This window comes from Callionymus lyra, chromosome 19, assembly GCF_982586985.1.
Source record: "Callionymus lyra chromosome 19, fCalLyr1.hap1.1, whole genome shotgun sequence".
Classification (NCBI taxonomy): Eukaryota; Metazoa; Chordata; class Actinopteri; order Syngnathiformes; family Callionymidae; genus Callionymus; species Callionymus lyra.
In genome coordinates, this window is record NC_141836.1 from 7,959,419 (window position 1) to 7,984,029 (window position 24,611).

Sequence of the window (24,611 nt, forward strand, 5' to 3'; positions counted from 1 at the left end):
GTTTGTTGTATTTAGTTCTGTTTTCACTGACAGACGTCGACATTTGTTTATGTTGTTGTTTCTTCTTTTCCATCAATAACTTTGTAGTTCCATGATATTTGAAGAATTTTACTGAAAGTATTATTTATAAATTACTCGACTAGGTTTTCTGTGGATCATTTCAGGAGCAACTTTAGATAAATCCATGGTTCTCAGCTGCTGTAGTTGTGTAGAAAGTCAACGTTCTCACCCGCAGATGTCCCAGTAAGCCAGGGTCATGAGCATGTTGGAAGTTTTCATCTTCAATGTTGTTCAAGCTGGAGCATCAGCTGGTTTGGTCACGTGACTGTGACGGCGCAGGTGGACATCCGGATGTGACTTCTTCTTCTTAGAGCGCCCTCTGGTGGATGTAAGGAAACATAACTCGTCCATTGAGAATCCGCTGAAACTTCAATGTTAATCTTTCAAATAATAAAGACAAGGATGGGAGTTGAACTTGCAACCTCTCACAGGGTTGGCTGGAGTCTATGCTTTAAAAACTTAAACTAAAACGAGGACGAGACTGACGTTCTTCCATGTTTGTCACTTTCTTGTTGATTCTCACACGCACACATGCGCGCGCACGTTCATTGTGAATCCTCTGAAACTTCAACGTTTAATTGATCTTTTAAATAATATATTGAAACACTTTAAAGGATTTAAAGGAAACAAAAATGTTTATTTTCTCCAATTATAAGGTTAAAAAACATTGTATTCAACTTAAATCAATGTTTGTGTTGCTATAAACAACTTTCTTGTTCGCTTCTCATTTAAGACCTGTAGTAATCACAGCGCCCTCAAACGGCAGTGATGCGTAACAACAAGGAAGTATTTCATTATTTTCATTCATGTTTATTCATAAACAGATAAAAACAAACACCAGAAATCATTTTTCATGCCAAACATTTTGAATTAAACAGTAACAAAATATGTCAATTGAAAAGAAAACAGAGCCCGAACGTCTGAAACATAAAGTAATTGATACTCAAAACGAAAATAAAATTGAAAAACAACGAGAAATAAAATGACTTTGACGAACATCATTTACAATAAAACATATTTGTTACATGTTGATGTCTTTCTGTAAAGGTTTGTGTGTGTGTGTGTGTGTGTGTGTGTGTGTGTGTGTGTGTGTGTGTGTGTGTGTGTGTGTGTAAGTAAGTAAGTAAGTAATTATTTGTCATCAACAAGATTGAACGTGATCAGTTCAAAGGTCAAAGTTATCTTCTCAGGATTGACAGGTTTGAGAGAGAAGGAGAAACACCAGATCCATCATGAACGTGTTCAGTGGAGAAGATTTAAAGAAGACTCGTCATCGTGAGTGAGAATCAAATCCCAGAGAATCTGATCAAGTCGAGTCACATGACGTCACTGTGTCTTCACTGCAGCACAAACAACAAACGTTCTCAGAGACTTTCATCCAAACATTGAAGCTTCATGTGATGATGTCACTCCTGGAGACACGATCTCACTGTCGTCTACTTCAGCTTCACAAACTCACACGAGGACCAAACATTGACTCCAGCATGAAGAGGCTCAGTGAACCTGGTCTGGACTGTTTGGAGGAGAGTCATGGTCTCAGAGACGCTGTAGAAGGACAGAAGACCTGCAGAGTGATCCAGGTAGACCCCCACTGTGGAGGGTCTAACTCTGGAGATGGAAGTGTTGATCTTGTTGTGTTTAAATGATTAACCAGAGTTGTAACAATATAAACTCCAGGATTTGTCATTTAATCCAAATAAACTTTCATATCCTGATCTGCTGATGTTCTTGTATGAAACTGCTACTTCACCATATCCTCTTATCTTCACCTCTCAGTAACAACGTCCAGTCAGAGACTCTTGACTCAAGACCTGAGGACAAATATTGAATCTGTCTGGATGATCAGGACGAGGCTGATGTTCTCCCATGTTTGTCACTTTCTTGTTTCCTTCAGACAACATCAACCATGACTCTGCAGTGTTTGGATCCAGAGTGATGTCCTGTGAGTGTGTGAGGAACTGCTCTCTCTCTGGATGGATCATCAGTGAGATGTTGGTCCACCTGTCTCTCAGAAGGTCTGCTGTCACTTCCTCAAAGCGGCGGTGAGTTTGCTCAAGGGTCGAGGAGGAGGTTGTGTCTTCACTGACCTCTGAGAGTGAGGTTGTGTCTTCACTGACCTCTGAGAGTGAGGTCGTGTCGTCACTGACCTCTGAGAGTGAGGTTGTGTCTTCCCTGACCTCTGAGAGTGAGGTCCAGTTCTGCAGGAAGATGATGTGACTGTCGGTGAGTAACAGCTGCTGCAGCTCAGCTTCTTTCTTCTTCAGCTCAGAAATCTCCTGCTCCAGCTGCTCCTGAAGTCCTCGGACTCGAGCAGCTTCAGTCTCCTGCAGAGATCTGACCTGCTGTTCCACATCAGAGTATGTTCTCTGGAGGATCTGGATCATCTGGTTGAGGGTCTCCTGACTTGTCTCCACTGCTTCATCAGCAGAGACGCTGATGTTCTCCTGCTCCTGCTGAAGCAACTTCACTTCCTTCTCTCTGTTCTGGATCTTCATCTCTTTCTCTCTCTCCTTCTTCTCTGCTGCGGCCGAGATGATGTCATGATCTTTGTGTTGGTCCACAGCACAGAGATGACAGATGAGCTGCTGATCAGAACGACAGAACATCTTCTTCTCCTCCTTGTGTTCAGAGCAGATCATCTCCTGGAGCTGCTTGGACGGCTGGACCAGCTTGTGTCTCCTGAAGGCCAGAGATTCTAGATGAGGCTAAAGACGTTCCTGACAGTAGGAGACCAGACACACCAGACAGGACTTGAGGGCTTTCATCTTCCTCCCAGTGCAGACGTCACAGGCCACATCTTCAGGTCCAGCAGAGCAGTGGTCCTCAGCTGCTTGTTTCATCTTCAGCTCCTCCACTAGCTTGGCCAACAGGATGTTCTTCTGCAGGACAGGTCTCGGTTCGAAGCTCTGTCTGCACTGAGGACACTCGCAGACGCTCCTGCTCTGCCAGTGACCTATTTTTAAATCAGAGTGAAGGTCAAATAAATCCTAACCACAATATTTGCTGTGAAGGTGATCTGGTGTAGCGGTCAGACTCTTGGCATGGGCATCCAGAGGTCTTGGGTTCACAACCCACCTGTTACTCTTGTCTTGAGATTTTGACAGAGTGAAGGTCAAATAAAACAAAACGAAAAATTCCATCTGAAGGTTTTCTAGTGTAGTGGCCAGCCTCTCTGTATTGACATCCAGAGGTCTTGGGTTCAATGCTCAACTATGTCTTAAGTCTTGAGATTTTGGCTGAAAGTGAAGGTCAAATAAAACGAAACGAAAAAAAAATCAGTGTGAATGTAATCTAGTGTAGTGGTCAGACTCTATGCATTGACATCCAGAGGTCTTGGGTTCAATGCCCAACTATGTCTTAAGTCTTGAGATTTTGAATTAGAGTGAAGGTCAAATAAAACGAAACGAAAACATTTGCTGTGAAGGTGATCTAGTGTAATGGTCAGACTCCCTGCATAGACAACCAAAGGTATTGGGTTCAAGGCCTGGTTGTATTTTTAGTCTTCAGATTTTTGACTGAGAGTGAAGGTCAAATAAAACAAAAACATAATATTTGCTGTGAAGGTGATCTAGTGTAGTGGTCAGACTCCCTGCATAGACAACCAAACGTCTTAGGTTCAAGGCCTACCTGTAATTCTATTATTGAGATTTTGACTAAGAGTGAAGGTTAAATAAAACAAAACCAAAATATTTGCTGTGAAGGTGATCTAGTGTAGTGTTCAGACTCCCTGCATAGACAACCAAAGGTATTGGGTTCAAGGCCTAGTTGTATTTTAAGTCTTCAGATTTTTGACTGAGAGTGAAGGTCAAATAAAACAAAACCAAAATATTTCCTGTGAAGGTGATCTAGTGTAGTGGCCAGACTCCCTGCATAGACAACCAAAGGTCTTAGGTTCAAGTCCTGGTTGTATTTTTAGTCTTTAGATTTTTGACTGAGAGTGAAGGTCAAATAAAACAAAACCAAAATATTTGCTGTGAAGGTGATCTAGTGTAGTGGTGAGATCAACCGACTGGCGGTTCTCTGAGCCTCACAAGCTCAGGGTTCGAATCCCACCCTTCACTCAGGGAGCTGGAGCAAACCAGACCGGGCGCGAATCCGGGGTAGTAGGGCCGTGTCCTCCCCCGAAACATCAAGAGAGCAAAAGGAGGGGGTTATACTTTTATTTTGCATATGGAAAATCTCTAAAACTATGGCATCAAAAATTGGTCTCTCCTCCCCCCTCCGCGGACCCCACTATGGCCCCCTCCTCCCCAACAGGAAGTGGTTGGATGAAGAGCAAGTGAGGAACACTTGCTCTTCATCCAACCACTTCCTGTCGCCCAGGAAGTTGAAGAAAAGCATGAAGACTCCTCAGGTTCTCCATGCAGCAGGTCCTGGGTGGAGAACATAGGATGTCACAAAAATACAACAGTCACAGGAGCTCATCCTCACCTAGATGTTCCTCAAGTCCATCACCTGCTTCTCCATCATGTCCTCGCACACCTTCTCTTCAGTCTCACCACCTGTTCAGAAAAGAGACATTAGGACCAAACCAGAGTTCATGGACGACTGAAGACACTCACAGGTGGTGTTAGCAAGGGATGGATCTCATGATGACCTTGAAGGTTCAATCTTCGTCACATATGTTCAACAATCTTCTCCACAGTTGGACTTCTTCTCTTCGTACCCAGTACCAGTGAACTCCAGCAGGGGGCGGACGAGCTGAGCCAGCTGGAGACTAAAGAGAAGAACAATCAATGAAACTACACAACAACAACAGATTCTACTATGTGAAGAGTTGAAATACATTAAAGGTTCAGAATGATGGAGGAAAATATTCAGTGTTTGTCATTTTCCTCCGGAGTTCATGATTCAAATAATTTATTTTCATCATCACTTGAACGATTAAACATGTCATGAACTTTCATGTGTAGATGTTTCTAAGACACCGTGAACACAACTTTACGAGCTTTGTTACCAAACCTTTTATCATATTAATTATCACAGTTTTGTTCAAACAAATTAACAATTAATACAAAAATGTACATAGAAATAAAAGTTAAAAAAAAGTTATACAATTACTTCACTTGTTTGACTGATTTAAATCATCAATATTATAATCTTAAAACCTATATAAAATAAACTTAGATTTTTCTGGAATACTTTGTATTTATGAATAGATCTGAGCTGGAATTATAGACTTAAATCAACACTTTCGGGATTTAAAGGGAACAAAAATGTATCTTTTCTGCAGGGATTAAGTAATAAAACATCTTGTATTCAAATTAAATCAATGTCTGCGTTTCTTTAAACGATTGACTTTGTTGTTCGCGTCTCGTTTAAATGCATCTCCGAGACCTTAAGTAACAACAGCGCCCTCAAGCGGCATTGACACGTAACAAAAAGCAAATAGTGCATTTTAATATGTTCATTCGTGTACATTCATTAATAAAAATAAATGCTGAGATAAACATCAGAAACTATTCTTTAACAATAAAATAGTTTTGTAATACAATAATAAAACATAAAAAACATGATTTGTTATTTTTAGGAGCAAATTTAGATAAATCCATTTATTTTATTTCTATATTATCTTTTTTTTTCATGTGTGTCTTTGTTTAATAAGTTATAAATAAAAGTCTCATTCTGTTATTATATTGAATGAATATGTTGTTTTAATCTTTAATAAAGGAAAGTAAATACATGTATGTTCCAAGTGTTCAAATTAAATATTTAGTTTAAATAAACACTGTTTGACAGATTTAAGGGTGGATTTAAAAAAAATGTAAAAACTGTAAACAAAAGGAAAATTTAAACCTTAAATAGATAAGTTTGAAACTTTCCCTTGAAAGACTTTTTACAATATTTTACGTTCTGACCTTTGACCTCATCAGTGTCAGGTGTTCTTCTTAGCATTAGCTTTAGCTTCAACAACAAGTACAGTTTCACTGAAAGTGACTTTAATTCAACACATGCATGAACGAGAAAGACTCAGTTCTATTGTTTTATTTACAAACAAACTTCAGGACAAAAGTTAATGAATATAAAAGTTCAACAATAAAACGGATAACTAAACGCTAGTTTCGTCATTAATATGAGTTGAAGTCACAACATGGTTCTCAGCTGCTGTAGTTGTGTAGAAAGTCAACGTTCTCACCTGCAGATGTCCCAGTAAGCCAGGGTCATGAGCATGTTGGAAGCTTTCATCTTCAATGTTGTTCAAGCTGGAGCGTCAGCTAGTTTGGTCACGTGACTGTAACGGCGCAGGTGGACATCCGGGTGTGATTTCTTCCTCTTAGAGCGCCCTCTGGTGGATTCAAGGAAACACAACTCGTCCATTGAGAATCCGCTGAAACTTCAACATTTTATCAGATTAATTTGTAAACCCTAAGAAAGTATTAGTTTATGTGAACAAGACAAATGCCACAACAACGTTTTTGACACATTTTTATTCAACGTTTACAGCAAAATGGTTGTCACTTTGATCAAAAGTTCCTGCTCAACATTTGCTTTGATCCCCTGGTGAGCTGACCCGCCTCGACCAGTCTGTACAAAAATATACTGACATTCTAAAGATGTCATTTAAACTCAGGAAACATCTCCATTGTTGCTTTGAGCCATTTCTATTCATAGCTCAGCAACATTTGCTTGAAATATAAAAGCATTTGATTTGTAATTTTCATGAAGTAAAATAAAATAAAACGTTTTAAATTGAGCTTGTTGTTGGTATAGTACTTAAATAAAAAGTACTCTAGTATTTCCTGGGTTTAAATGCACTGCCGTAACTACTGAAATAAATATTCCATCTTGTTTTCTGGTGAAGACTGAGATGAAAGTCCAGCATGAGCCGGTCCTGGAGCGTGTCCTCCTGGGCTACCTGAAGGAGTGTCTGAAGTGGACGCTCCTGCGCTTCAGCTTCTCCGGGTTGTTGGACGCCATGTGGGAGAACTCTCGGAAGATGTCCAGGTATGTGGCGTCGCCTGCCGAGCGAGAGAACATCGTCAGAGATGGTGAGAAGAAATCACAACACAAGGGTTGGAATAATTCCCAGCCTCATGAATAAGAGGCGCCGCTGAAGCTACTTTTTCTACTTCAAACATTCTCAAGCTTCTGCCGTCGCCACGGCAACTACTGGATGCTCAGCCATAACAAAGGGAGGTTCGAGTCTATTGAGAGTCGGACTCCAGACTCTGATGATTAGAAACAGAGCCTTGTCTGTGTCGGAGATTGAAACTGAGTCACTTTGCTCAGCTTAAAGAACCTCATTATATGTATTATTTATCTATTTTGTGTCTTTAATTTTGCTTTAATACTATTTTACTGTCGTTATTAACAGTGTTTTTTGTCAAGAACCTTACGATTTGATACGTAACATGATACAGGATCAACTATACGATGTACTATGATACTGTAGTAACAAGTATATATGTGTAGTATTGTCTAGTACTTGACTCTGGTGTTGCAGAATTTACAGAACACATGACTCTTGACGAAGTCGTAACTGCTTTCATTTGTTTTCAAACCAAAATATGTCCAAACATCTGCTTTAAAAGCTGCTGGAGTCTATTGTATCCTCTCATCCTCAGTCATTGTTAAGATTTCATTGTTCCTTTAGCCGTGGAGGACGTAATGACTGCTGCCATCTAGAGGCTGGGAGTTTAATTGCAACACAAAAATGAACAAACGGCATGGTAATTGTAAATAATAATTTAAAAATGTATTATTTTTTTTTCAAAAACATTTATTGATCTGTAAACCATTAACTAACTATGGTTAAAAAAAGGATGATTTAAAATCAGCTGTTGGATATCGATATAGTATCGTGAAAGAACACGAATATTATTGTATTTCATTTTAATATTTGTGTTGTATTCCTCTAAATACAACGTTTGTTAGTTTAATCTTTTTTATTATATATCTGGGAAGAATGAATGAATATCAATCAATCAATCAGACATGAGTGGATGGTCATGTTTTTTAAATCATTGATTATATGGCTGGTTCTTTTGAGGATTCTGCCTCTAAAGACATTTTTTTTACTGCAAATAAAACAGTTATTAAAACTCTCCAAACACAAGGAAGAAAAAAAAGATTCATGTTACTGGAAAATATTAAATACATTAAAAAGCAGTGAATTAAACTTGATGAAAGAGAGAAGGTTAAACTCCCAGTAGAGATGAATTAAAAGAGAGAAGAAGAAGAAGAAGAAGAAAACAGGTTCAATGTTAAAACAGTTGAAGACGAAAAACAGCAAAAGAAGCAGAAGCGAGAGAAGTTAATTCATCACGAGTTTATTGAGAGACAAAACAAGTTGTTCTCACGAACAGGTCACAGTCAAGAGACATGTTAGAAGCAGGCAGCAGTTCAAGTGTCGAGTGTCAAAGAATCTACACAACAGTCAACACACACAAACACACACACACTGTACAACGACGTAGAAAAACAGTCGGACCTGCAGCGATCATGCTACACCGTCTACTGCACATGCTCAGAAGGTTCACAGGAAGAAAAGTGCTTTGAAAACGGAACGGAAGTTCATTTTTGTGTCGTTTTTCTCTTGAATCAGCAGAGAAATGTTGCGTCAAATGTAATGTAAAAATGCTACGTTTGACAAATGATTGTCCATTTAACGCGTGGTTGCGACGTAATCACAAAACTTTATTGACACCTTTCCTGATTGGTTACCTTTGACATCATGTGATTCAAACAGGAAGTAAACGCCGTCACTTCCTTAATAAAACTGAACAAATGTTTTCAAAATCTATAGTTTAATATTGAATTGTTTGGACTGATTTACAGTTAAATAAACTATTTTTTCCACAAAAAAAACCCATCGTTTTTGTTGAACTATTTCGTGATTAAATCGCAACTACGACGTCACATTATCATCGTATTATTGCTTCACAGTCGAGAGCGCAGCTCGTGCATCAGAATTAAATAGAGATTTTATTCTACAGTATTTACATCTTCTGGTCGTCCATGCACCAGAATCAACACGAACCATCTATTTACAATAAAACCACGGTTCAAATGTCGTCCAGAGTTGAACCCACGACTTGCTCAAAGGCTCTGGATGCGTCCACTCTTTAGGGAAAACCATCTGCAGGAGCGTTTTGAGCATTAATGTTTTGAATCAAACTTTATTTATACTGTGAATCAGCCGATGTTCTCGATTTGCTTGACTTTACGTCCGTTTTGGATTTTTTTTCTTCTCACATATTAGCAAAAGACGAACGTGTATTGTGTCATTTAAAGACTTAATTTAGAACTTAATAAAATACAAAGTGTAATTAAAAAAGTTATAATATTATCCGTCGAAGCAGAGGTGGAAAGTAAGTCGGTAATATACACGTGAAGTACTATTACTCCGATGTACTAGAAAGTGATGCTAAAAGTCTCTCTGAGAAAATGCAAAAAAGTGGATTATTAAACATGAATTTAAAGTAAAAATATCTTTACAACAAGAGGTGTTAAGACTCTCTTGTGTGGCATTGAAATAATTTAAATAAAGCTTTACTTAAACTTAACGAATAACATGCTATGAACAGAAGACATGTTATGTTATTTCTATCTTTTGAGAGTTTTAAAAAATGAAGAACAAACTTGAGTTAAAGTAAAATTACAGTTTTGAATCAGTCATTTTTAAACATGCAACGTTCTTTCATTCCATCTCTGCGACGAAGGAAAATAAATCCCTTGTTATTTTAAGTAAAAACTATAATAAAAGAATATTCTAAAAGTACAAAGTGACACGTTTGTAGTATTTAACACTTGGATCTGGACGAGTCGTACACGTGGCACAACTTTGGTTCTTATTTCCCTGTTCAAGATTGGCAGATTAAACGGTCGTCATGACGACGTGACTCCTGAGGTTTAGAAACGAAGCCCCCGTGGACTGGAGCCCGAGGACGCTCCTCTAACACTCGGCTATGGTGATACAGATGAACTCCTGAATGCACTTCCTGTACTGCTGCTCTGTGGGGCTGCACGAGGGGTATTGACCTGGCTGCCCGAACGGACCCTCCGACTCCCGCATCTCCTCGTTCATCCGGGCCAGACGCAGCCTGCACAGAAGCCAACGTTAACCTTGACGTGAGGGCGGCGAAGCGGAAGGTTTTTCGACCTACAGCGTGACGATGTCGGCGTTGGCCTGTTGCACCGCGATGCTCAGAGGGTCTTGTCCGTCCTCGTCGCCGTCGTTCTGCGTCGCCCCTCGTTTGAGGAACAAACACACCTGCCTGTGACAGGAACATGTGTCACTACAGTGTGTGTGTGTGTGTGTGTGTGTGTGTGTGTGTGTGTGTGTGTGTGTCGGGCACCGTGACTCACCCCGTGTGTCCCAGATACGTGGCGTGGTGCAGGGGGCCCCGCCCTCGTGCGTCTCGCTGGTCGACGTCAGCAGCGTTCTGGAGCAGGAACTCACAGGCGATCAAAGACCCCTGAAATAAAGTCCAACCGTTCATGTGGTGCTTTGAAGTGGGGGGACGGTGGGGGGATGGTGGGGGGACGGGGGGGCAAAATATATATATTTTTTCAAAACTCTATTGATATTAAAAAGCACTGGATCGATTTTTTAAAAGTGTGGATTTCAAATCTTATTTTACTTTTGTCATCGTTCTCTTTTGGTTTATATTTCAATAAAGTTTGTTCATTTTTGTGCTGCAATTAAACTTCGGGCCTCTAGATAAGGTAAGGTAAGGTAAGGTAAAACTTTATTGATCACTCAGGAGGTCTCCTTCGGGAAATTGTTTTTTCCAATAGCCAATACATACAGCAATTTAAAAAAAAATAAAAATAAATCAAAATAAAATAAGAACAAGAACATAAAGAAGAACAAGATGACACAATCTAAGTCTAAAGATAACGATAAAGAACATGGATCAAAGAAAAACAACAAAGACAAAGGATACAAAGACTAACAGAACAGAACATCCAGATACTCTCACTAGCAGCAGTCATTACGTCCTCCGCAGCTTGACTACTGATTAAATCCCGCTGATGACTGAGGACGAGAGGATACAGTCGATTTCACGTTGAGTCCTTTAAATCTTTAATTCAAAGTTTGGTTCCTCATTTCATCCATTCAGTGTCATGTTCTTGTACGTATTGAAATCTTGACACTCTGGTTAGAGTGTAAGAAAGTATTGATACACTTAAATAACACAATAACCTATAGATTTTCAACAGCACCTTTTTTGTGCTGGTCTTACGAAGCTTCATGAAGCAGTGTCATTGTTTTCAGAGTCCACTAGATGGCGTCTCTGCACTATTTTCCTTTTTTTATTACATCACCCACATCACGTCATTTTTAAACTCATGGCGCCACCTACTGACCTCTAAACAACCAGACACTGCTTCATGAAGCTTCATCAATACATGTATATAATTTATTTAAGGTTTATAGTCCAATATAGTGTGTTTTAAAATACTTAATTTATCTACAAATAACATGCAGATATTCACAGTTTATCGTTTCCCCGCTGCTAAAGGTTAAATGAAAACCCGCAAGATCCCAGGAGACGACTGAGGACAAGAGGATACAGTGACTCCAGCAGCTTTTAAAGCTGATGTTTGGACATATTTTGGTTTGAAAACAAATGAAAGCAGTTACGACTTCGTCAAGAGTCATGTGGTCTGTAAATACTACAACACCAGAGTCAAGTACTCGACAATACTACACATGCATACTTGTTACCACAGTATCACTATATATCGCAGTATTTAGATTCTTGCTAATACGATTATAATAGTAATTGATGGAGCCCTTCATTAACGTCCGTCTCACCCCGATCACGGCCTGGATCAGCGGCGTCTTCCCTTCATCGTCCTCGTTGACCAGGTTGACGTCGGCGCCGTGAGCGAGCGCCTCGGCCATGACGGGGAGGTTCCGGGCCCTCGCCGCTTTGAGCAGCAGCGCCCCCGGGTGGAGGTCACGCAGGTCCTCCTGGTCCGAGGTCTCGGGCTCCACCTCCAGCTCCGCCTCGCCGCTGGAGTCCTCGGACTCTTCTGAGAACCCAAAACAGGGTCACGCCCGCCCGACGCCGGCGCCCTCGGCGAAACCCACCTGTGACGCTGTCCACCACCGACCCGAACACCAGGATGTCCGTGCTGCCGTCCGTGCTTCCCAACCCGCTGTCGCTGCTCAGACCTGCCGGACCAGAACACGCCGCCATGTGGACAAATTAATTAGCGCTTGTACCGACAGCGGCGATCTGAAGCCGAGGCGGGCGAGTGGCTCACTTCGGGGTCCGGCGCCGGTGTCGAAGTAGGAGAAGAGCGAGTCCAGCTCGTCCGGACAGAACAGAGATTCTCTTCGGAATTTGGCGACAGCTGCGGAGAAGTTAATGTAGTTAGAAAACTAGTTAAGATTAACTGAAGGTTAACTTATGGAAGTGTCATCAGGAGATTATATGGTTTAACATTTTTGAAATGTCATGTGAAATGTTGTTTCTTTAAGAATTTAATTTGTATATATAAAGGTTATATTTGATATAAAAAATAATTTAATTCAATATATTTAATTAAACTTTAAATTGAATAACAAAATTCGAAATACTCCAAACAAATATATATAATTTTTACACATAGTTTCATATTCTTATTCCAATAATTAAAAAATAAATGATTTAAATTCTATATTTTTCAATTCTTACCCTTTTAAATTCAGTATAAAAATGTTGGAATAACAGCCACCAGACAATACTAAAAGAGCCCCGAGATACTCGATAGAAATTTCAGCCAATCACGTGACGCTCAGACGGTCATGTGACGACGTAGAAGCACTGCCGTGTCCAGCAGTGAATTTTAAAGTTAAGAGCGAGAGGCTCTGGGTTCGATTGGATTAGTCTGGACTATTAAACCAACATTTTTTATTGAATTTAAAAGGCTACAAATAAAAGAAAATTGAATTTAGAAAATGTATTTTTTGAATATTTGGAATCAGAATATTAAATTCTATGTGTAAAAAATGTATTTTTTATTCAATTATTCAAAAAAAAAGAACAATTTCAACCTTTAAACATAGAAATGATTGAATTGATTTGTAAATTATTAAATTTGTTTGTAGTATTTAATACTGGGGTCAGTATTGTGACGGACCTGAGGAGAGCGTGCAGGGGGACGTGCTGCCGGGCTCGGGTCTGTATCTCCTCCTGCCCTTCGACACGGTGGTGGCGCTGTTGTGCCGCCGACACTTCTTCACGCTCCAGCGCCGCTCCGACTTCCTCTCCCCGTTGACCAGGATCTCGGTGGTGCCCAGCTTCTTCAGGAACTTCTTCTCCACGTACTTGGCCTTGATCCAGGCCTCCTTCTCCTGCCTGCACGAGTCGGTCGTCAGTCGGTCCACGTGGAACCCCGAAGGTTCTGGAGGCGTTACCTTGAACTGGTGGGCAGCGGCTTCTTCAGTCCCTGGTCCTGGTGCGAGCCCTCGTAGATGTGGTTGATGACGCTGTTGCCCAGTTCGCACATGAGCTGCCGGAGAGAGACGGATCAGATCGGAGACGAAGGACTTGGACTTGAGATCCTCACCTTCAAGAGTTCTGGTTCCCACGAGTCCAGTGTGAGAGAACGCACTTTGGAACAGTGCACGCCCAGACTTCTGCAACCAGAGGGTCAGAAATGACCGTTAGATCTGAGACGTTCCAGGCTCATGTCAAGCCGTCTGGTATCTCGGCAACAAAAAAGTGCTTCGTAACAAAAGACTCACAAAGAGTGAGATTAAAAATAGATTAATTAGATCAATTAATTACACAGTTATAATTAGTGCTTTTTTTAAAAATCACATTAATATCATCAAGATCTCTAACTTTACCGTTTATATTTGCGAGTTGTCTTTTTGCAAAATCTTTTTTATTTGCTATTTGTTCTAAGCAATGTTAGGTGAGATTAAAAATAGATTAATTCGATTAATTAACTACAGTCATAAATAGTGCTTATGGTAATGATTTAATCTTATTAAAGATCTTTGAATTTCCCGTTTCCTATTTGCAAGATGTTTTTTCTCTAAATCTTTTTTTGTGTTGCTGCTTTTGCCAAGGAATTTTAGGTGAAAGTAAAAATAGATTAATTCGATTAATTAACTACAGTCATAAATAGTACTGATGGTAATGATTTAATCTTATTAAAGATCTTTGAATTTCCCGTTTCCTAATTGCAAGATGTTTTTTCTCTAAATCTTTTTTTGTGTTGCTGCTTTTGCCAAGGAATTTTAGGTGAAAGTAAAAATAGATTAATTCGATTAATTAACTACAGTCATAAATAGTACTGATGGTAATGTATTAATCTTATTAAAGATCTTTGAATTTCCCGTTTCCTATTTGCAAGATGTTTTTTCTCTAAATCTTTTTTTGTGTTGCTGCTTTTGCTAAGCAATTTTAGGTGAAATTAATAAATAGATTAACTCGATTAATTAACTACAGTAATAATTAGTGCTTGGATTTTTTTTAAATCACATCAATATAATTCAAGATCTCCAACTTTACCGTTTATATTTGCTAGTTGTGTTTTTGCAAAACATTTTTTATTTACCGTTTGTACTGAGCAATGTTAGGATTAATTCGATTAATTAATTACAGTCATAAATAGTGCTTAGTTTATGGTAAAATTGTATTAATCTTATTGGAGATCTTTCTGTTTGCAAGTTGTCTTTTTGCGTAGGAATTTTAGGTGAGATTAAATATAGATTAACTCGATTAATTAATCACAGATAATGATTAATCAGTCTCTCGGCAGCACTAACCCACCTGTGGATGCCGGAGCACTCGATGCACAGCAGGACTCCCAGGTTGATGGAGGCCCAGCGAGGCTCCAACTGGCCGCAGTCGCAGCACTGCTGGTTCCCGGGCAGACACTGGATCCTCTGCAGGATGGTCTCGCCGCGAACGCTTCGCTCTCTGATCTCGCTCGCCGAGTCGATGCTGCTGGTGGACGGAGACGCCGTCCGGTCCAGGTGCTGAGCCGCGACAGGAAGTCACGTGACAAGTAAGTAAGTAATATTTATTTATATAGCGCTTTTCTAGACCAGGGTCACAAAGCACTTAAACAATCAAAACAATATTCAAAAAAGTACATACTTTAAAGATCAAGATAATACTGAGAACAACACAGGAGTTCCAGAAAATCAAGGAAAAGCCTGAACAAATAGAAAAGTCTTAAGATGTTTCTTAAAGGAGTCAGTAGATCCATCAAGCGCAAAGAGAGAGGAAGATCGTTCCAAAGCTTAGGAGCAACAGTCTGAAAAGATTTCTCTCCTCTGGTCCTGAGTCGTGTGCGTAGAACCATAAGTAGATTCTGATCCACAGACCTCAGAGCCCGAGCTGGGGTGTAAGGCTGGATCAGATCAGTGATGTAAGGAGGAGCCTGACCATGAATAGATCTGGAAGAACCAGAATTTTGAAGTTGATCCTGAAAGAAACTGGAAGCCAGTGAAGAGTTTTAAGGACCGGAGAGATGCGAGTTCTTCTACTAGAGCGGGTTAGAATTCTTGCTGCAGAGTTTTGTATGAACTGCAGGCGAGAAAGTCCGGACCACGAGGGTGCGGCGGCGGCGGCGACTCACCTCGATGTAGTAGGAGTCCGGACTCTCCCTGTAGGCCGACGCGATGCTCGCCTGGACCGCCTGGATCCAGGCCTGCCGCAGCTTCTCGGACTCGGCCTGCAGCATGCAGCTCCTGTCGGCGGGAACACGTCAATGATGCAGGAACACGAGGAGGTGAAGCTTCTCTCGTCAACATCATCTCGGCCTACTTTGTGGGGGAGACGACCTCGAAGCAGAACCTCCTCTCGATGTCCTCGCACGGCTTCACCGAACACAAGCGCAGGTCTTCCACCACCACTGTGAGAGAGTCCTGCACACACACACACACACACACACAGTGTCATCACACGACAATCCCAGCTCTACACACCGGATGATAAATTCATGAAGGTGTGTTTGAAGATGTCCATTATCTCTGGAGAAGCATCAAGACCACGTGGACTTGCCTTGAGCTTCTTCTGGTAGACCAGCTGACTGTTCTGGATGGAGAACCAGCGCCTGGGGACGGAGAGGAGAGGAGAGGGGGAGGAGAGGGGGAGGAGAGGAGGAGGAATGAAAACATGTTTCAGATGGATCTTGAGAGGAAAGTGACGAATAGAAACATCCGAACACATCGTTCAACCGTGATCTAACATCTCAAACAAGCTGATGGAGTCGACGAGTTCGAATTAAAGCTTCTTAATGAGGTTCATTCTGTAAAAAAGAAGCATTTAAACCTTTTATAATTGCAATTTTCTGAAATTATTAAAAAAGTAGTTCCAGTATTTTTGCCTTTTTACATGTCGCCAATCAACAACGCTGGTGAAAACGTTACAGCAGGATTATTACTCTCTTTAGACATGAATAATCAAACTCAGATGTTGAATTTTAACCATTTATAATTTCTGAAAATAAACTAAACTATTTTTTCTTCACGTTTGCGACTCAAACATGTGACAGAACACATCAACAAATAACTTTCTGACTTATTCAAAATCATTTTAGACTCAATTTTAAACTTGCCTTCCAACAAAAAAGCAATTAAAATCACTTCCTGTCACTAAACCGTCAACAACTCACTCTCTCATCGACCCACCCCCCCTCAGTGAACTCATCCCTGCAGCTTTATGCACGGAGTGGATTTTTACCGTCAACATCTTTATCGTATCTTAAAATTTGATTGCTCAGGAGTTACTCTTTAATATACATGTAATTATTGACAACAGCATGATGACTTCATGCATATCTTTTCTTCTGTGACAGAAGCTGCAGTTCAACAAAAATCAAGGATTAAAATGTACCTTCAAATGACTGAAAATTAGTGATTTCACATCGATAAACAGGAGTTTGGAAATAATTGTTAGTAGAAAAACAAGCGAAAGAGACGAGTCAGCACTTATATCGATGATGTATGACGCCTGCAAGTTCTACCACAGCAGCTACACACACCTGGACGCTTGTCAACAGGTGAAAAATACACACAAAAAATCAAAAATCAAAATGAAAAGTTCTAATTAATCACGTCAAGTTTGAATATTCATGTCCGTTTAGAGGTATCTCCATGTTACAAATGAAATAATATACTTTCTTTTTTTTGTCTTTCTCCATTTAAACAGTCCAAAAATATATCCTAGCCCAGTTAAATAATGTGTACTAATAATAATAATGTAGATATTAAAAATATTCAAACTCGGTCTCACATCTTTGTAGTATTTATAAAATTCTCATTTATAATATGAACAGAACTTAATCTAGAGTTTTATATAATAAAATATAAAATATCACATTTTTCGTAACAGAAAAGTTAACTTAGACTTGCATACAGGTTAAATCAGAAGATAAATCAAAGATTAAAATTAAAATAAAAATGTGTACTAAGAAGGCCTACTCTTGACTGGTCTGAATCTGGTCTGGGTTTTATCAGGGGGACTATAGAACCACAGGAGAAGAATTTTTAAAATGGAATAAACCTTTCAGGGGTTTTGATATTCGCGCGTCAAACATCTTCAGCAGCATCAGGGTCGTCAACACGCTCACCTGTTCCAGGTCTTGAAGGCGTTGCTGGCCCTCTTGAACAGGTAGCCCTCCATCACCACACCATTGGGCGCGTCCACGTTGAACTCCACCTTGGAGTCGTCGTAGGAGAAATCCTGGAAACGGAAAAAACCAAAGTCAATCCCTGGAGTGAAGGACGGAGAAGATGCCGCGAGAGACTGTGGTCCTCACATACGTGAGCGAGGACACGAGGAGCCGAGCATCCATGTGGAAGCGCGTCACATGTGGCTCCATGTATGATTCTCGCTTCCACACATGTCTGAACTCAACAGATGCCAGCGTGACGTCCACGCGTTATGTAAAGCAAACATGAGTCATCGGCCCGCGGACGTCCTGATGACCCAACAACCACTGCAGGGATCGCGAGCTCAGAGGCTCCGACACACTTCGACCGTTTCAACACGAGCCGTTTAGTTTAAGACATTTTCAACTGGATTCAGAAAGATTTTTAAAAGTTTAATTTCACTCTATTGCAGAACAAAACACTCTTCTTTGTCGTTTACCGTCGATAATATTTCAAAGAGGAATTCAATTTAAATAAATATTGAGCAGTCATTTTTGGTAAAACTCACCATTCGGTACAAACAAGCTGTTTGGCAGAGGTCTGCGCTCTAGAGGTGTTGAGTTTTAGTACTTTCTTACACCTCAAACATGTACAGAGTGTGTTTATAAACCAGACATTGTGTAGAAGTTCTTTTGTGTTTTTACTACAAACGCAAATCTTCCCTCTATGTGCTGCATTAAGAACCAGACATTCTTTGGCCAGAGTGAAAATACGTTTCTCAGATCAACAGCAAACTGACCATGGGAGGGTCCGTTACGAGGTTGTATTCATCCATACCAATACTTTTTTTTAAACACGACCAAGTGTTGAAGCTAACTTCTGAAAACACTGAAAACGTTTTCTTCTATCTTTCAGACCTGGATGAATATGTAGATGCTTTTATTTTGACGTTCTGAATGATCTTATAAAAAAAGTTTGGACATATAGAAGTCCCTTGAGCTGCTTTTCAAAATTTAAAGTATTTGAGAAATGCTAACAAAGTAAATGTCCTATTAATACATTTTTGAATATACGTATCACGATACAGGTACGATATATATATAGTGATACTGTAGTACGGAGGATGTAATGACTGCTGCCATCTAGTGGCCGAAGCTTAATTGCAACACAAAAATTAACAAATGCTTTGATTATTTCAATACTAAATAAAAAACTGAATTATACGAGTGTCTATACGTGTATACAACGATACGATATATAGTGATACTGTAGTAACAAGTATATATGTGTAGTATTGTCGAGTACTTGACTCTGGTGTTGTAGTATTTACAGACTACATGACTCTTGACGAAGTTGTAACTGATTTCATTTGTTTTCAAACCAAAATATGTCCAAACATCAGCTTTAAAAGCCGCTGAAGTCACTGTATCCTCTCGTCCTCAGTCATCGTATAAAAAAATAATAATGTTAATTGTAAATTAAAAAAAATAAAGAATGATTTTATTTTGCAAACACTTTATTGAACTATAAACCTTTAGAGAACGATGGTAAAAATAGTGCGAGCCAAAATAACAAAAAACAAATCAATAAAGTACTGTTGAATATCGACATAGTATCGTGGAAAATAATATTTGGATACTTTCTAAAACTTTCTAACAGAATTCAATTTCTACCACGAAAAGAAGAGGAATTGAAGACAGAAAAATGAAATCCACGCCTCAGAAGAATCTGCTTCATTGTTGTCCAGGTGACAAAAGATCTTCACCGTCAAAGACTTTTAAAAATGGTTCAAATAGAAACAAGTCCGTTGCGATCCAGAGCCAGGACCTGGAGCCAGGACCTGGAGCCTGGACCTGGAGCCAGGACCTGGAGCCATCACGAGTTCCCTCAACGTTGTCACAGACAAACTCCATCAGGTCAGTTCCAGCCGAGGATTAACTCTCATCATCTTACAGCTGTGGAGGAACAGTGGAGACGTGGATCTGAGTCTCCACAGGCTCTTCCCTGTAACACAGTCTCACTTCAGGAGGGTCGGTCCCCGGCCTGGACACACTCGCTGACCTTCAAGAAGGCATTTTTCAAACACTTTCAAGGTCGAAAAGAAGCTGAAGGGACTTTTGTGTTGCCAAACCTTTTTTGGAAGATCAGTCAGAACTTCAAAATAAAAGCGTCTACATATTCATCAAAAACATTTGTAGTGTTTTCAAGATAAAGTAATCCTTAAAGCAGTTATTGAGGAATTCTATTGTCTTAATACCTTTAAATAACATTATTGTCTGGACTTTTTTAAATACTTTTACTCTGAAAAGCTATGGTCATAGAGGTCACAGGACAATACGCTGGTGATGAATTTAAAAAAAGTGTAAAATGTTGTCGTTTTTAACTTTTCTAATGCGACACAATGTTATGTTCACGACAGAATGTTGTTGATGTTCTTGAACACTGAGAGCAGAACATCAAGTTAAGTATTAAATCACATGTTCATGAATGTTGTATTGTTTATGTTGCTCTGATTGTGGCTCCGGTAACAACATCCTGGACAAGGTTTGTCCATCAGTCGCTGTGTTAAAAATTAATGATACGACAGCGTGTTGGACGACGAATTACACAAAATCTCTGGCGGAGCAGAATTACACGAGACTTACGTGAAGGTCACACTTTTGTGTCGGGTGTTGGTTACATCTACACACTTTTTAAAGTTCAACTAGTGTGTTGATGTAAGTGTGTGTTGTTGTGATGTGTGACTCTATTGTGTCATCACTGTCTGTTTGTACACTTTGTTTTTATGGAGATGCAATCTTGTTGACCATAACCACACCCACTCTGCTGTGATTGGTCAAACATCGAGGTTAGTCACCACGCATCATCAATCCCAGTAGTCACCACCACCCAGGGTGTTTCGTTGTATAAACAAAGCAGGGTGTGATTACAACTGGCTGGAGGAGGAGTGAAGCCATTATTACGTCATAATGGACTCCGCTCTTGTAACCTCTCCTTCGCCCAGATTTCAGACGGAGGAGAATTTTATAAAGTAATACGTTCAAAACATGGTCCGGTGAGGGAATAACTGCATCTTGGAAGACTTCAACATTTGTAACAAGTGAGTCAGGACAGTTTTTGTTGCCCTTTAAATGCTACAGAAGTAGTTGTTGCGATTTTCTTTTACCCAATATTATCACCTGGGTTATTTATACAACTATGGTTCTACGAATACGTGCGACACCCTCTACATGGCGTCGCTATGGGGGAGCCTCAAAAGGTTACCTAACCATCAATCGCCTGTAGAGAGCATATATTGAGTAGAATCACCCTATATTTACTTAATCATTTGTTAGCATCGTATTCTTCAAAAGATCTATGGATCCAGATGGGAATAACAAGCTCATATGCATCTTGTCCTTTCATTAACTTTCCTTGTTTTTTAGTCAGGAATAGAAAAAATGTAACCTCCTCATGTGAAATTAACAATATATATAAAGATACATTTGATCAATAATTTTGGAAAATATCTTTGGTTTATAAACCAAATCCAAAGCTATTAATAACAAATTAATTGATTAATGAAAACGGTGCGTCTTTACTCACCTGCATGAGCGTCTGCAGGTCCAGAGCGGCGGTCAGCGTGAAAGAAGACAGAACATGGTGATCAGGTAACATCTCCTCCAACAGATCCCACATCAGCCGGTCACTGTCGTCTCAACCCCAGCTCAGACATGACTGTTTAAGCGACGGTGCTCGTCTGGGTCCTGGACTCGCAGCTTAGCCGACCCTGGTCCCGGCAGATCAATAACTGCACGTGTGACTCCGCCCCCCCCCTCAGCATCCGCTGACCACTGACCGACAGATGGTCCCCGAGCCTGCAGGACGGAGGAGCCCCGAGTGCGAGGTTCCTGAATTATTGAGGAGACCCCCCCCCCCACCACCACCACCCCATATCTTCTCTACCCTCGACCGAGGGGTCAAAGGTTAACGTGATAACGAGCCGCCAGAAACGTCTGCTCAGCACCTGCGGCCGACCACAGGATTAAAAACATCCAGATTAGACACTTAAACGGCTGGACCTTGTTAGCGGGATTAATCAAACACTTCCCAGACGCCCGGCCCCCGATAATCCGGGGCTCAGTCACGACGCCGAAGCAGCAGGAAGATCCCGGGAGAGCAAACCCAGAAGTTTGACTCAAGAGATGAACGGTGGGTTATTTTTAAATCAAGACTCATGAACTCCTGGAGCAAAATATGGAGCGTTTTATCAAGAACGTAACAATGAGGAATGTGGTTATTGAAAAAAAAATTTAAAAAATTGAACGTTGACCACTAGGGGGAGCGCTAGACAGATAAAACACTGCTTTGTTCTGAACTTGCGCCTGAATTTTAACATTTTTAAAAATTAAAAATAAACTTTTGAAAATATAAAACAGCTTCTGTTTAAAATGATTTCAGCACCATTACATCAAGATTAATTTGTTTCATTAATATCGTGTGATCAAATCAATATCGAAATCATTTATCGATGTGTCGTTACCATGGCAATACTCGACCTATACAGAGTAGAGAGTGATTTGTACTTCACTCACATGTTCAAACGGACCTGTGACCGTCACACATGTGACCCCCCTCCCTCGCACTCCCCTCCCCCACCACCCAGCACCCCGGGGTGAATCATTGGAAAAAGGGATGGATGGACTGAAACTGAACTCACCCTCTGCTGAATCGTGGCGTGTTTATGCTCCATTTCCCGTTTCTCCATCGCTGAATCGATCACCAGTTGATCCAGCTGACACGGGAGGAAAAAACAAGGTCACTCCTCGGATCAGACGGTTTTCAGGTAAATAAATCGACTTCCACTTGTTTAGAGACTTTCTTCTTTTTTTTTTTTGGTGGCTCTGATGACCTGAAACTAATTCACGCTTGTACTGTCGCGCATCAATTATTCAGCACAAGTTTTGGTGATAAATTATGAACCTGACGCTTGTTAAAAAAAACAAAAACGGGTGAGATCAGAACCAGGGCATCGGGAAACCCGTCTATTTGTTGTGGATATTTTATTGAATTCTTACATCAAGCGAAAAAAGAGGGAAAAGTATAAAATTGAATTATAAAATCAAGCTAAATATGCTAAAAATTACTATTCTATTTTAATTAACTTTTTTAATCAGACTTGAAAGCTCTTTTTTCCCTAAATATTTTTTTTATATTCAGAAAACATCTGTTTAAAGGTCAATAAATACTTTACCAACAGCGACCACCCGCAGAGGGCAGAGCATGCATGAAGTAGAATCACCCTTTATTGACTTAAGCGCTCTATAAATATAAATTACTTATTTACTTACTTACTTACTTAACCATTTGTTAGCATTGTAGCCTTCAAAAGATCTATGGATCCAGGTGTTAATAATAATAAAAAAAGACAAACTCATTTGACTTACAAAAGTCCCAAAACAAAAAACCTTTGATCATATTTAGACACAAGTAGAGAATAATACAAATAAATACAAAATAAATTGTTAGTTTCTACGTAAATAAATAAAGGCTTTTCCCCAGGTCTTGGATTCGTGGACATAATCTTATTTTAAGGCTAATTTGTCGCCTTCATGGTCCTTAATCGAGTCCAGGGTTCGGTCCACTTGCTCTAAAGGCGGGTCTAAAGTTAGAGGAAAGTCAAAATGGTGGATTCGAGGAGCAGGATTTGACGAATTAATCAACGTTAATAGTTTTGTTTTAGTAAATTATGGTTTGATTTTAATTTAGTTATGGTTTTAAGGAATTATTAAAGTATTTTTTTAAACCATTTTTAGCACATTAAAACAGAACAAGTGGCAGGTTTGTTCAGTTCCTCTCCTCACCTCAGCAGCCAGTTTCTTCATGTACGGGTCGATCTCGTCCAGCAGGTTGTAGCTCTGCTGGAACAGAGAGTACTGGGCGTGCATGAAGGACAACATCTGCATGACAGGAAAAAACAAATCAGAATTCTATATATATTTGGGGTAGATGATTGGTCGAATGATGATCAAACAAAGCTTACAGCATCAAGTATCTCAAACTTCTTCTTCGCCTGGAGAACATTGATCTGTCGAGACAACAATGATGAAACGGTGAGAAAAAAAAACGGCTTCAAAAATCTCCCGCTGTTCAGTGAAGGTTAGTCTGGCGTCTTCCCTCCAAACACTCTTAGATCACGGATACTGACAACTATCGCACTCAAACTCACGCAAGAATTTGGGTTAAACTTAAATTAAATTAAAGAGCAACTTAAAAATCAACCAAAATTAAACTATCATCATTTAAAAAATTCCATGTAAATGATTGTGAACCTAAAATAAACATATATAATGATTTAAATCCACTTAAAATATTTCCATAAACCTATGATTTTAAAATATCCTGCAAAAAGCACACCAAGCCTTAGTAACGTTTTCATCCACGTAGAACATGATGGTCAAATTTTAATTGAATTAATTCCCATGTTTGTTTCTGTAATTTTTTTTTAATAAATAAAAAAGAAAATACTTCTTGAGATTTAAAACTAAAATAAAATCTTACTAATCAGACTTTTTTTAAAATTTGATTTAAAAATCAAGATCCCTGATGTAACGCCTTTTAAGGAATTGTAAAGATAAATAGGAAACCTGTGCTAATATGGTTAAAAAAAAAAAACTTGGCAGAAGATGTTGGAGTTAAGACTTATGGCCTAATGAGAGTTGACGTTGTTTTCAAAATAAAAGCACAGCTTGGCAACACTTCTAAAAACAATCGTGGCTGTCACGTTGTGCCTTGAGTGGTGTTGCCATTAAGACTGTAAAAAGGGTAAAGAAGGAGGTCACGGCGGTCGCGGCCGTCACAGCCAGTCAGTGCGTTCGTCGCCGCCGGCGCTCGTTCCAGCAGACGACGACGCCACTTGTGTGCACAACAAACTGTGGCAGCGTCTAAAGAGAAGATGAAGACACTGGATGCAGATGCTGCTGCAGGCTGAAGACGGTTGTGCACTTTTTTTTTTCTCTCT

General features: G+C 39.9%; 1 protein-coding gene and 1 long non-coding RNA gene across 3 annotated transcripts in view; one reads left to right on the plus strand and one right to left on the minus strand.

Annotated features, from left to right (window-relative positions):
- Nucleotides 1–4,498: 4,498 nt before the first annotated feature.
- On the plus strand, nucleotides 4,499–4,964 carry LOC148059296 (uncharacterized). Its single transcript, XR_015709451.1, has 2 exons — nucleotides 4,499–4,624; nucleotides 4,706–4,964. It is a non-coding gene; the product is annotated as an uncharacterized LOC148059296 (long non-coding RNA).
- Nucleotides 4,965–6,498: 1,534 nt separating this feature from the next.
- The window catches only part of LOC148059297 (arf-GAP with coiled-coil, ANK repeat and PH domain-containing protein 3-like), a 53,845-nt gene continuing 35,732 nt past the window's right edge, over nucleotides 6,499–24,611 (minus strand). Inside the window, exons 7-25 of one of the 2 annotated variants that reach the window (XM_087781063.1) lie at nucleotides 23,634–23,678; nucleotides 23,455–23,550; nucleotides 22,311–22,385; nucleotides 21,197–21,208; nucleotides 17,590–17,702; nucleotides 16,020–16,071; nucleotides 15,783–15,883; nucleotides 15,595–15,706; nucleotides 14,781–14,989; nucleotides 13,567–13,636; nucleotides 13,415–13,509; nucleotides 13,138–13,355; nucleotides 12,278–12,369; nucleotides 12,104–12,194; nucleotides 11,825–12,045; nucleotides 10,369–10,478; nucleotides 10,167–10,277; nucleotides 10,042–10,103; nucleotides 6,499–7,019 (exon numbers count right to left, since the gene is read on the minus strand). In XM_087781063.1, the coding sequence (XP_087637189.1) occupies nucleotides 6,913–7,019; nucleotides 10,042–10,103; nucleotides 10,167–10,277; nucleotides 10,369–10,478; nucleotides 11,825–12,045; nucleotides 12,104–12,194; nucleotides 12,278–12,369; nucleotides 13,138–13,355; nucleotides 13,415–13,509; nucleotides 13,567–13,636; nucleotides 14,781–14,989; nucleotides 15,595–15,706; nucleotides 15,783–15,883; nucleotides 16,020–16,071; nucleotides 17,590–17,702; nucleotides 21,197–21,208; nucleotides 22,311–22,385; nucleotides 23,455–23,550; nucleotides 23,634–23,678 (1,992 nt within the window). In that variant the 3' untranslated portion in view covers nucleotides 6,499–6,912. The remainder of the gene's footprint in view (nucleotides 7,020–10,041; nucleotides 10,104–10,166; nucleotides 10,278–10,368; nucleotides 10,479–11,824; nucleotides 12,046–12,103; nucleotides 12,195–12,277; nucleotides 12,370–13,137; nucleotides 13,356–13,414; nucleotides 13,510–13,566; nucleotides 13,637–14,780; nucleotides 14,990–15,594; nucleotides 15,707–15,782; nucleotides 15,884–16,019; nucleotides 16,072–17,589; nucleotides 17,703–21,196; nucleotides 21,209–22,310; nucleotides 22,386–23,454; nucleotides 23,551–23,633; nucleotides 23,679–24,611) is intronic. The other variant, XM_087781064.1, reaches the window with a different exon arrangement.